The sequence below is a fragment of the Aplidium turbinatum genome, chromosome 2 (genome assembly GCF_918807975.1).
Source record: "Aplidium turbinatum chromosome 2, kaAplTurb1.1, whole genome shotgun sequence".
NCBI lineage: Eukaryota > Metazoa > Chordata > Ascidiacea > Aplousobranchia > Polyclinidae > Aplidium > Aplidium turbinatum.
This window is the reverse complement of record NC_137473.1, coordinates 6,449,744-6,462,534: the sequence shown is the minus strand read 5'-3', so window position 1 is coordinate 6,462,534 and position 12,791 is coordinate 6,449,744. Positions and strand designations below refer to the sequence as shown.

General features: G+C 41.6%; 1 protein-coding gene across 1 annotated transcript; it reads right to left on the bottom strand.

Annotated features, from left to right (window-relative positions):
* Positions 1–4,603: 4,603 nt before the first annotated feature.
* On the bottom strand, positions 4,604–10,366 carry LOC145786800 (uncharacterized). The gene has a single exon (XM_082598547.1). The coding sequence runs from the start codon at positions 10,364–10,366 to the stop codon at positions 4,604–4,606; it is 5,763 nt and encodes a 1,920-aa protein (XP_082454673.1).
* Between the last annotated feature and the right edge of the window lie 2,425 nt (positions 10,367–12,791).

Here is a 12,791-nt window from a genome sequence, read left to right as displayed (position 1 = left end):
TCGTTAGCAACGGATGAAACAAACGCTTCCTAAATGTAATTGGTGGATCACAGTTTGGTCGGAGTTGGTACAAGCGGTTGCTTTTTTCGAAGATTTATTGTTTTTTGCAGTTTAATAAAACTGTACTGGATACGTTCCTACAAAACCTAAAATATATTTGAAGTGAAAAATGAAGAAATCGTACGAATCATCATTCATATTTAATTCACCATCACTATTCAAAAATATATAAAAGTTTTCTCTCTCTCTCTCTCATAATGTGCCTTCAGTTGGCCATTGAAATCCTATGTAACGGCCATCTGGATCTGGAAAATTGTTTCGGATTAGCCAAACAATACATGACGGCATCACAATCCGATTGTTGCTTCCGAGAGCATCACCTTGTAGTATCCACTCCAACACATGCCTGTAGGCATTTTTACTTGAGTGGCATTAACAAAATCATCTTCAGAGATGTGAACATATACGACTAGTTTTATATGGCCCATCCCACTTTCGAACACTTGAAGAAAACTTTGACCATTTTCTTCTCAGTACCTTGTTTTGTGGGAAAGTGGGAAAAGAAAGCACACGGTCTTTGTCACTGACAATGTCACATAAACAGCAATTTGTAGGCATTGCCTCAACCATAAATTAAAGGTAGGCTACTGTTTGTGAGATACTGTTGTTACACTGTAAATGGCTATAGCCAGATTAGGACAAATAAACAAGTATGAAAATTGTAGCCCTATGAAACTGCAATTTCAATTGAATTGAGATGCTGTTTGATAAAAGTAAACTCAACCTATTTGATCGAAACCTGATAGTAATAATAAGTTTACTTTTTCATTTCAGTAATTCTTAATTTGCACATGCTTTAGACCAACAGAGCCCCACACATTCACGTTTTGCAGTAGCCGTACCATACTTTACCAAGTCATCACAGAGAAAGAATGTATCCTTCCCGCTTACTGTGACGTCACAGCGGTGTTGCCGTTTTTATTTTCGCAATTGAATGAGTGCCAGATTCGCCGATATCAACGAAAGTTTGCAAGCGTGTAACTTAGTAGCCTGTTGATATTTTTTACGATTTGCTGGTCAGGGAAGTTTGTTAGTGTCATCTTTTTGGTATCTTAGGTAAATTTAGCGAATTTATTTACCTGTCAGAGGCACTTTAAGGCAACATAGCAACAAAGCAATCAGCAACAACGTAAATGACAATGCAACATAAAGCAGTAACATGTCACAAATTAGTACTGATTCTTAATAATTTAGTTGATGGTTAGTCCGTGCTAGGCATTAGACAAGACTAACAGTGTGTTTGCACAGTGCACACAGTCAGTATCTGTAAGTCTGCAAGGAGATCTGTTTATCGAGAAGATGCTAATGCAACCACAAAAAAAGTGCTAGATGCGCCTTTGTAATGGTTACCGGTTATTAGATATCGTAATATTTTTACGTGAACCAATTGATTGCTACAAGTCTGGAAATGTCAAAACTATATAGGCCACAAGAGTTAAAACAAGCATTGAGTAAACAACAAAAAAGCATTGAGTCAAAAACAAACATTTTGTTATCATTGTTACAACCTTAAAGAGATTGAAATATGTCTTTGGATTTTAAGGTGCAAGTCCGCATCTTACACGGCCACAAGTTTCAAAACAAACAAAAATAAAACAAAAACAAAGAAAAGTACAAATATTGAACAACATAGCCTAATGAAAGATGTGATAGTTTAAATGTCAGAAAAAATTTTGCCGCCTTCAATCCTGATGTGGGTGCGCGATCATTGTGGTTGAACGAACAATCAAACCATCGTCTTGCTTTTATGAAAGATAAGGAGTCAAATCCCTTTCTATTTTAAGACAAATATTTTTGTTATTATCAGGTGCTAGTGTGTAATTTTTATATTTCTTGAATATCGAAGTCATGCAAAGTCTCCTCTGTCTCACAGAGTAGATCAGTGGGTTTCAATATCGCCAGTCAGGAGAAAGATGAAATAGATAGAGAAACAATAAAGCAGAATAAATTTTTTAACCAGAAATTGCAAATAAAAAGTAGATCTGATTCTGCATAGTTTAATTGATGATTATTCCGTGCTAGGCATTAGACATGACTAAAGGTGTGCGTGCACAGCACAGCATAAGACTGCTTTTAATTGGAAAGCAAGGAGGTATGTTGATCCAAAATATGCTAATGCAACGACAAAAAATTGCCCGATACGCCTTCGTAATAGTTACCGGTTATTGGGTACCGTAACGTTCTCAAGATACCCAATTTAATGCAACGATTACAATAGAAGAGCCAAAACCAGATAGATCGTAAACCATTAAAACAATAATTTGGAGCGTGTTCTTGTTCAATTTTGCTGTTGTGGCAAAGATAGTTTTGATGAGATCATAAACGATTTAGATGAGTCTGATTCTACAAGTAAAACTTATCCTAAAGATGAGAGCTTTGAATCCATCTTTGAAGAAAGGCATCCCATGTCTTTTGAAGCATGCGCACACGACTATACTGAAGAGACTCAAGATAATCTTTTGGATTCTTCTAGCGATTTTCATGCTTCTCTGTTTAAAACAAAACAAATTTCTTCATTGCAACAAATCCAGCAGATTTCCAAACAAAGAGTAACTCCATTGAAAAAGATGACAAATACAAAGAGCCATGCATCATTCATAGAAGACCAATGCAAAAACTTACCGGAAAATGCACCAGCAACGATCCAAAACGAAGAGTCACTTATTAGCATGCGTAAAGCAAGTGCTTCAAGTAACTCCGTGTGTCTGTCACCTTTTATTGAAAGCATGACCTTTGATTACCCAGTTACTAAGTTACCAGTTTTGGTTACCAAGTCTCCATTCTACGCTGATGCGATGTCTTTAGTTACCAGTGCAGTTGTTTCAGTGAACTACACAACGACTGTTACAAGAATGACACCTCAAGTGTACGACTCGAGCAAGGTACATAGAACCAGCGACCAAAATAATTTGTTTACTTTGTCTCAAATTGATACGTTGCTATCCAGAAATCCGCTTCTAAGAACATTTGTTGGTGAGAAACGAAAAGCCCGATACTCGTCTGATGAAGAACCAGCTACAAAGCTGCACATATTAAGTTTTCAGGAATCGTACGATAATGTTTCAGTTCCGTTTCCGGTTACTGGAACTGGTTGTATCCGCACAAGCTCTTATTTTCAAAGTGCACAGCCTCCAAATGATTCTTCTTTCCAACCAGGACATCATCCACATGATCTTCTAGGCATCCCATGCTTCTCCGGAATGAACCTCAACAAAACTTTGATTAAAGTCGAAAACAATTCAGAAGCGTTTCCAACAAGTAGGGACTCCCCTTATGCGTTGGATTCTCCCTCAAATTAGCCAAATCAATCATCAGAGCTCAATGACCCCATCTTATCATATTTCACTGGAGATTCAGGGATGCATGTTTGTCGGCAGCTTTCAAAATTTGTACTCTTGCCACTTCACTTAAATAGTTCTCACTCTAAAACCCATTTATTCCCATCTTTCTACCCAGGCAACCCCAGAGTTCCTTTTTCTCCAAGTGTACATCAAGACACATCAAGACACTGCAAAACTGACACTGTTTTCTTGTAGTTCCTAAACTTTGAAAATTCCAGTTTTATTTAAAGTTATTTTAATGAAACAGACAAAATAAAAAATAATTTAAATGATAACCTCAATTTTTTTTGAAAATGGGTATGAAACACGAATAGACCCGTATGAGAGATTTTTGTTCAAGTTTTTTTAACCGTTATAGAATTGTTCACACTTATGCAATGCGACGTTTACTTATTCATTTGAAACTTTCTTTCGATTATATTTTGGTGCCTGTAGAAACCCTGTCTACAGAGACTATTTGAAATGAGCACTAGCAAACTTGTATGAAAATGCAGTTTATGAATGGGAGCTAGCAAATATGTGCAACAAAGGCAAAAACTTGGTCACCCAGGTCGTACATGGCCGAGAGGCATAAAGGAAAGAAAGTACACAAACAAAGATGAAAAACAAAAGGTTCAAACCTAAGCAAATACCAAATCACCAGGTAACACCAAACAGGAATCAGAGAACAATAGCCAACAATGGCGTTTATGACAAATTAATTGTGTCTTTCAGCAGGTGGTCAAAAACTGATTTAAATTTAACAATGTTCCAGTGCTGAAACATAAAAACAATATTAAAAGATTAAAACACACATTTACTTACAGTACTCTTTCCATGGCGGACAAAAACCCAAAAACTAAATTTATTGAAATCTACAAGGCGTCAGGCGTGCCTTGCGGAAGGCGGTAGAGAGCACCAACAAAACAAAAAAGGGAGCAAAAAAAACTGGCCGCTACACCCGCCCCAATGTAACCATGCCATCAAATGGTTATATTTAAGTTAAAGTACACGCACAGAAGTGTGGCCAACATCCAAAAAAAAATATTAATGTAAGATGACGAGACAGGCTCTAGCGCTACGACTGTGTGATAGAAGACACACAAGATCGAAACAGGCCAACGACACAAAAGTTTGGAATACAATAAAAACGCATGCACACACATAGGCCTAAAGGAAAACAGCGATGAAAAACAACAATCCGTCGTACAATTGTCTCTTAATTACTCCACGGCCTCCAACAGGCAAAGTTTTCGCACGTCTCGACGGTAAGTCGAACTTGCCGTTTTAATCTTTACAGTCCGCACCGTACCGTGCTCGTCGGGGTAAGCTTCGATGACACGCGCTTTGGGCCACAGTCCCCTCTTTAACGACTCGTCGACCATCAAGACTAAGTCACCATCGCGAAGATTCCTGGCAGGTTGGAGCCAACGCTGTCGGATTTGTAGTGTTGGCAGATAACTCTTTACCCATCGATTCCAGAACTGACTGGCGAGGTAGTTCACCAGTCGCCAGGACCTCTTGTAGCCATCTGACTTCAAAAATTCGTCCGGTGGTAGAGAATTGTCTATCTTCCCAAGCAAAAGGGCGTTCGGCGTCAAGGCGTCCATGTCGTCCCAGTCGGAACTCACTGGTGTCAAGGGCCGCCCGTTGAGAATGCGCTCCACTTCGGTAACAAATGTCAGAAGTTCTTCATCATCTAAAGCCTTTTCATCAGTTAATGCACATAGGATTTTACGAACCGATCTTATCATTCTCTCCCATACGCCACCTTGATGGCTCGCGGCTGGAGTGTTAAACTTCCATTCGATCCCACGGCAACTCAGCTTGTTGGCAATTAGGTTTGCATTCATCTTCTTCAGACCTTCTTTGAGCAAGCGGTCGGCGCCAACAAAGTTGCTGCCATTGTCACTGACAATCTGATTTGGAGTACCACGGCGACAGGTAAACCTTTGCAAGGCTTGAAGAAAAGAAGCAGTTTCAAGAGAATAAGAGATTTCTAAGTGAATGGCTCTAGTGGCCAGACAGGAGAAAACACAGATGTAACGCTTAACCATGCTTCGACCACGTTTGACGAGGATAGGCCCCATGTAATCTACCCCAGTGCACGAAAATGCCGCATTCCCGGGAGCTACGCGGAACTCTGGAAGGGGTGCCATTATCTGTTGGCCACGAGAGGCGCCAATGCTGCGACATTTTAAGCATTTCCTTAAAAACTTTTTTACTGATGAGTGGCCCTTAACAATCCAAAATTTTTCACGGGTGGCATTAAGTGTGTGTAATGTGCCACAGTGTCCTTCTCTACGATGGAAAAAATCTACAATGAGGCCTGTGACATGATGATTACTAGGCAAGATAATGGGGTGCCTCATTTCCAAGCAAAAAGGTGATCTCTGCAGACGACCCCCAACCCGTAAAATGCCATGCACAATGATGGGACAAAGCTTGCGCAGAGGGGAGAACTTAAGGTTCACAGTAGAAGTATGACTTGAAGCATTAAAGGTCTCGTGATCAGGCAGCTGCGCCACCTCTCTAGCAAAGGTCTGCTTCTGCACAAGCCTCACTATGTCGTCTGCTGCCTCGTCTAGCTCCTGGGCCGTCAAGTTTGCTTTACTTGGTTGCTTAAAGGTACTTCCCTTGACCTTAGATTTCAAGAATTGCTTGAAACGTCGCATCCAAGCCACAGCTCTTTTAAGGCGAAGGTATGAGGAGAAGTGATTCAACAGGCGATCCAGCGCGGTGGTATGATCGTCAGACTGCATGGTTAATGCATTGATGCGATATTGCTTTTTCAACTCGGGATCACTGCTTGCCACAGAAGGCACCGGATTGGGAAAAGAAGGCCAGCCAGTTTCACTCATTTTTAAAAAATCTGGACCCGTAAACCAGTTTCTAGCTTTGTCAACTAAGTTCCGCATGATACCCCTAGAAGCTCGGTCACTTGGATTGTCTGTGGTATTGACATACCGCCATTGAGAAGGTTCTGACCCAGAGTGGATGGCAGCAATTCTGTTAGCAACAAAAACCTGAAACCTAGTTGAAGTATTTTGAATGTACTGCAGCACTGAAGTTGAATCTGTCCAAAAGGTTGTGGTACTGATCACTACATGAAGCTCTTTCCTGAGAAAAGTAGCAAGTTTTACTCCAACCACAGCAGCAGTGAGCTCCAACCGAGGAATGGTCTGAGACTTTAAAGGGGCTACTCTCGATTTTCCCATAAGAAAGGAAACCTGCACATTGTCACAACTGTCAACCACTCGCAAGTAAGCCACTGCGCCATAACCTGTCTGACTCGCATCACAAAAACAGTGTAATTGAGCATTGTCAACTGCTAAACTGGTATTGCAGAGGCAGCGTGGGATAGAGATGCCCTCCAACTGAGGGAGGCGACTAAGCCATTGTTCCCAGATTTTATGCTGATTTGACGGAATAGTCTCATCCCAACCTAGGCCATCAGCACACAACTTTTGCATGAGTACCTTCACAGGGAGGACAAAGGGCTGCACGATGCCTAAAGGGTCATACAATTCGCTAATCATCGATAGAATTCCTCGACGGGTGGCTGGGCGTGGCTGAATGTTGACCTTAATGACAAGACTGTCTGTCTGGGTGTTCCAGTACACGCCCAAGGTCTTCTCGTCCTCTGTTGCCTCCAAGTCCAAGTTGATGCTGGCTGATGAACAGTCTTCAATTGGAAAGGCCTCTAGTACCTTACTCGAATTGCTTCGCAGTTTTACAAGATCAAACCCACCACACTTTAATAAGGCCCGCAACTGAGTTACAATCAGTACGGCTTCAGGGACACTTTTAAAAGATTTGAGAAAGTCATCTACATAGAAATTTCGACGAATAGCATCTAACACAACGGGTCCCATGTTCAGCATGTTGTCAGTCGCAACCTTCCTTAAAGCAAACCCACAACAACTGGGAGATGAGACTGCACCGAAAAGATGAACCAGCATTTGATAATCCTCTGGGTCCCTAGACAGGTCGCCATCGGGCCACCAAAGAAACCTAAAGCTGTCACTATCGTTAGGGGGCACCAACACCTGATGAAACATTGACTTTATGTCCCCTACCACCACAAATGGATTAGTGCGGAAACGGTTAAGAACTCCAACAAGGTTGCTGGTGTGGTCTGGTCCAGATAACAATGCCCCATTCAATGATTTTCCTTTGTATTGGGATGCGCAGTCAAAGACAACTCTGAATTTTCCACTGGTTGAATGGTGGGGAATGTACCAGGTTTTATTTGTTGGTGCCAATCGGTCTTCAGGAACCTTTTGTGCATGTCCGTTTATGATATACCCAGAAAGTTTATCCTTGTATTGTTGAAATAACCCATCATCTTTTAAAAATCTCTGCTTTAAATACATCAATCTCTTGTAAGCTATAACACGATTGAATGGTAACTCTGTGTTTTCTGACTTCCAGGGCAAGGCAATCTCATAGTGGCTTTCTACTCTTTTCACTGACTTCTCCATTAGCGAAACAGCCCTTTTGTCATTGATGGAAAGAGAAAAACCATCAACGTCAGGGCCATCATTGAAGTCATGGTTATACATACGTTCCATCTGAGCATGGAGAAGAGAGCTGTCTTTATGAATGAAGTTAACATACGCCAAGCTACTGTTAGGAGCTTGGTCATTAATCGGGCCTACCAGAGTCCATCCAAGTTCAGTCTTCAATGCTACAGGACCTCCAAGCGGACTTTCTCTGCGCTCCAGTGAACGGTGGGCAACTTGAACATCTGCACCGATCAAGATTTCCACTTTCTCACCCACAAGCTCTGGGAATCTTACATCGTTCAAGTATGCCCGTCCTTTCGTGTCCCTCATTGTAGGGATGCTGTCACTTAACTCTGGTAGGTTCGCAACAACAAGTACATTTTTCAAGGGCACCACAGTGCTCTCATTGATGCCTTTAACCAAAAAGGAAAGCCTGTATCCTTGCTCTACACAGGTGCCACTTACAGTAGAAAGAGAGTACTTCACACTTTGTCCTTTCATTTGCAGCCGATCCATTAAACTAGTGGAGCACAATGTGGTATTAGACCCCTCATCCAAAAACGCATATGTGTTAATACAATGCTGGCTATCACTTCCGTACACTGTGACAGGAACAACCTTTAACTTCACCATACCATCTCCTCGGGAACACACATCGCTACTTGCACAAGTGACCGCTACGTCTTCAGTACCACCTTCAATAATCATGTTTGTGGACACCCTTGGATGCCCTTCATTCCCACCATGCAAGGGGCCTTGCTCTTCTTCTCTCCCATGAGATCTTCCGTTATGAAGCAGGGAGTGATGTTTCTCTGGACAAATCCCACACTTGCTATTGCTTTGGCAACGGCGAACGAAGTGGTCTCCTAGACAGTTGAAGCACAACCGATGGTCCAACACCAACTTCCATTTTGATCTTTGAGGCATATGCTGGAATGTTTTGCAGTCAGCTAACATGTGATTTTCGCTGCAAACCATACAACTAGATCTCTCTATTGGTGCGCCATGGGTGAAGTATGAGGATGCCCCTGTACTCCGCCAGTTAGATGCATCCGGCTTCATTTTATCTTTCCTTTGGCCAATCAATTGACCAAGAAAGCTTCGGTCAATTTCGGCGCGAGCTTGAAGAAACTCCATGAGGTCAAAGAATTTAACCCGGTGACCGGCTCCTAACAGCGAACTTGCTTTGCTAGCAAACGCCTGCTGCAGATGGACTGGAAGCCTGCTGAAGATCTTTCCAATTGTCTGTTGTGTATCCAGATCAGACATCTCATAACCCTTGCAAGCCATTTCACAATTTCTCATCTCCCTGGCCAATCTGTTTATACCAGCAGGATCATTGGCCCTGATTGGTGGACCTTCAGTTAACTTGCTTACATAAGCACCAACAATGGTATGCCGTTGGCCATAGTGGGACTCCAGTAACTTCCTTGCTTCTTGGTAGCCATGCTCAGAAGAGAAACACAGTACACAGCTCGCAATGCAATCTCTTGCATCACCTGTACAGGAAGATATAAGTCGATCCAGTTTAACAGCTGGATCCAACACACCTCGTATGACAAAGGAATCAAAATGAGAAATGAATTGATGGTACCTAGTAGGCGTACCATCAAACAATTCTTCCTCACGCAAGGATTGGCTATGATATTGCATGGAACTAGCCATGCTGTAAATAGCGTTGGCTAAGGAATGTGACTCACCAAGACTGGGTGCTTGTAAGTTTGACCCACAAGGCGTACCGCATGTGGAAGAATTGACAGATTCTGGTGTCCATGAGTGGTAAACACCTGACGACTGTTCACCAGTTGCAGGTACTGGCAACTGCTTGTCGTTTTGGTGAGACTTTGGGTCGTCGCGGCAAGAAGTCCAACTTTCAGGCCTCCCCCCTGTTTGGTCGAGAGTAATAAAGTCACTTTTATCGGTCGCTTTGGGGGATTTTTTTAAGACTTGTTTTGGATTTGTTTGACTCGCAGACACTGATGGAGAAGTAGATTGGTTTTGGTTAGGGGCACTTAGCTCATACTCTAGTATGGCTTCACGAGCCAATCTACGCATTCTTTCCCTGGTGCCGCTAGAGGGACAAAAGGGTTTATCTACCTGATTGAGAGATGAGTGCATGGCACTAGGGCCAACAGCCTTATGTTGTTTTGTATATGTCGCACACCGGTTATCCATTGCCAGTTTCAGTGAATTCAACCTCTCACACTGAGCTCTGACAATGGATTTCCTTTCCATGTGCACATTGTCCGAAGGAATGGCACTCATAAGATCCAAGCAAGCACACATTGTGTTACTATGGCTATCGAAAAAATCTTTTTCTAGTTCTCTGACCTTAGGAGTGCTGAAGCCATCAGCTATGGCAGCTAAAACATTTCTTTCAGATTCGAGCAATCCCCTCATTTTAGTATTGTATATTGCTTCTAACTTGGAAAGTCTACTACCGGTACCAAAGGGGCAATTAGGAGTTGTCTGATACATGTTTAAATGAATTCAGACCTAAAGAAGTAGTTTAAACTTTAAACCAACAAAGGATATGTCCTACTGTTAAATTTAAATGATGTAGAAACCCTGTCTACAGAGACTATTTGAAATGAGCACTAGCAAACTTGTATGAAAATGCAGTTTATGAATGGGAGCTAGCAAATATGTGCAACAAAGGCAAAAACTTGGTCACCCAGGTCGTACATGGCCGAGAGGCATAAAGGAAAGAAAGTACACAAACAAAGATGAAAAACAAAAGGTTCAAACCTAAGCAAATACCAAATCACCAGGTAACACCAAACAGGAATCAGAGAACAATAGCCAACAATGGCGTTTATGACAAATTAATTGTGTCTTTCAGCAGGTGGTCAAAAACTGATTTAAATTTAACAATGTTCCAGTGCTGAAACATAAAAACAATAATAAAAGATTAAAACACACATTTACTTACAGTACTCTTTCCATGGCGGACAAAAACCCAAAAACTAAATTTATTGAAATCTACAAGGCGTCAGGCGTGCCTTGCGGAAGGCGGTAGAGAGCACCAACAAAACAAAAAAGGGAGCAAAGGAAACTGGCCGCTACAGTGCCAAATCAACTGATCCCACGCCAATGGAGGAACGCTCAATGAAGTGACAATTTTTGAGAAATGCTCTTCATCTGTAATTTGTTTAGTTGTGGGATATGTGCATTTTTACACAACTTTGGTTTGGTGTTTTTTGGACTGTACTGCTTTTTGTGGCTTGTAATTGTTTAAAATAAAGCTGCACGAGAACTTGTGTCCACTCAGTTTTTAAGGTACCCGGTCAATTGGTCGAAAAACATTTGGTCGACAGACATTTGGTCGACAGACATTTGGTCGACAGGACGTTTGGTCGACAGACATTTGGTCGACAAGACATTTGGTCGACCGGAAATTTGGTCGACAGACATTTGGTCGACAAGACGTTTGGTCGACAGACATTTGGTCGACAGGACATTTGGTCGACAAGACATTTAGTCGACAGGACATTTGGTCGACAGAACGATTCATTTTAGGATTAGGGTTAACTAACCCTAACCCTAACTCTAACCCTAACCTTAACCCTAACACTAACCCTAACCTTAACCTAACCTTAACCCTAACCCTAACCCTAACCCTAACCTAACCTAACCCTAACCTAAACCTAACCCAAACCCTAACCCTAACCCTAACCCTAACTTAACCTAACCCTAACCTAACCCTAACCTAACCCTAACCTAACCCTAACCTAACCCTAACCTAACCCTAACCTAACCCTAACCTAACCCTAACCTAACCCTAACCTAACCCTAACCTAACCCTAACCTAACCCTAACCTAACCCTAACCTAACCCTAACCCAAATGTCCTGTCGACCAAATGTTTTGTCGACCAAATGTCTGTCGACCAAATGTCTTGTCGACCAAATGTCTTGTCGACCAAATGTCCTGTCGACCAAATGTCTGTCGACCAATTGTCTGTCGACCAAACGTCCTGTCGACCAAATGTCTGTCGACCAAATGACTGTCGACCAAATGTCTTTCGACCAATCGTCCGGCCACCGATTTTAGTAGACTGCGTGAATGCTTGCTGTTACTGCGTATCCTTTAAGTGAAAAATGCAACCTCTCTTACACAAACTTACGCGCTAGCGTCGTCAACATCAAAGATAAAACAATACTAAAACATTTCCATGTAAGCAAATATATGTAGTGGCCTTGACATGGTGATCCAGGGGATACTCTTGTTTGTTTGTGAAGCACGTTACATCTACGAGACGTAGCTACACATCAATGTAATTGGTTGAAATTGACCTCTTCTCCCAAGGATAGTTGCTGAATCCACCCTGCTTTCGTAATAGTACTTTTTTATAATATACACTGCGCTATTGTTTAATTTACCTGTAATTGAATAAATCTGACAAGAAAAACAAAAGCATTTTTTAAACGAATTATGAGAGCTTTTGCAATATCCAGCTTTCCATAGTTTTCAAATAGTCACACGAAGGTCAATTACCGCTTTCAATTGTTCAATGTTTGTATCTGTCGTTTGTGAAACAATAGAAAGTAATCCTTTGGTTTTCATGGAAGCTTCTACCACTTCTCGCTGCTGGATAAATCTTGCAATTATACTGTAGGTCTGGTTGTTGTTGTTGATTGTTGCAGATTTTGAGCCTAAAGGGCATTGTGACGTTAGATTAAGTATCTTTCTTCTAGAAAACAGTTGAAGGAATGGCCACCCCTACTACAAATACTATGAAAGGCGATAAATACTGCCACCATGTGTATGATTGCATTTTGGGTAATCATTAAACGTATAGGCCACGTCAGTAAAGCTGTCATAGAGCAATTGATTCCAGATCTGGAATCAAAACGAACTGTCTAGTAGGGAAAAGAATGTCTGAAATCTGGAATAATTTTTAG

Bases quoted from the DNA above. Each gene is read 5' to 3' on its own strand.
- LOC145786800 (XM_082598547.1), bottom strand. From the start codon at position 10,366: ATGTATCAGACAACTCCTAATTGCCCCTTTGGTACCGGTAGTAGACTT.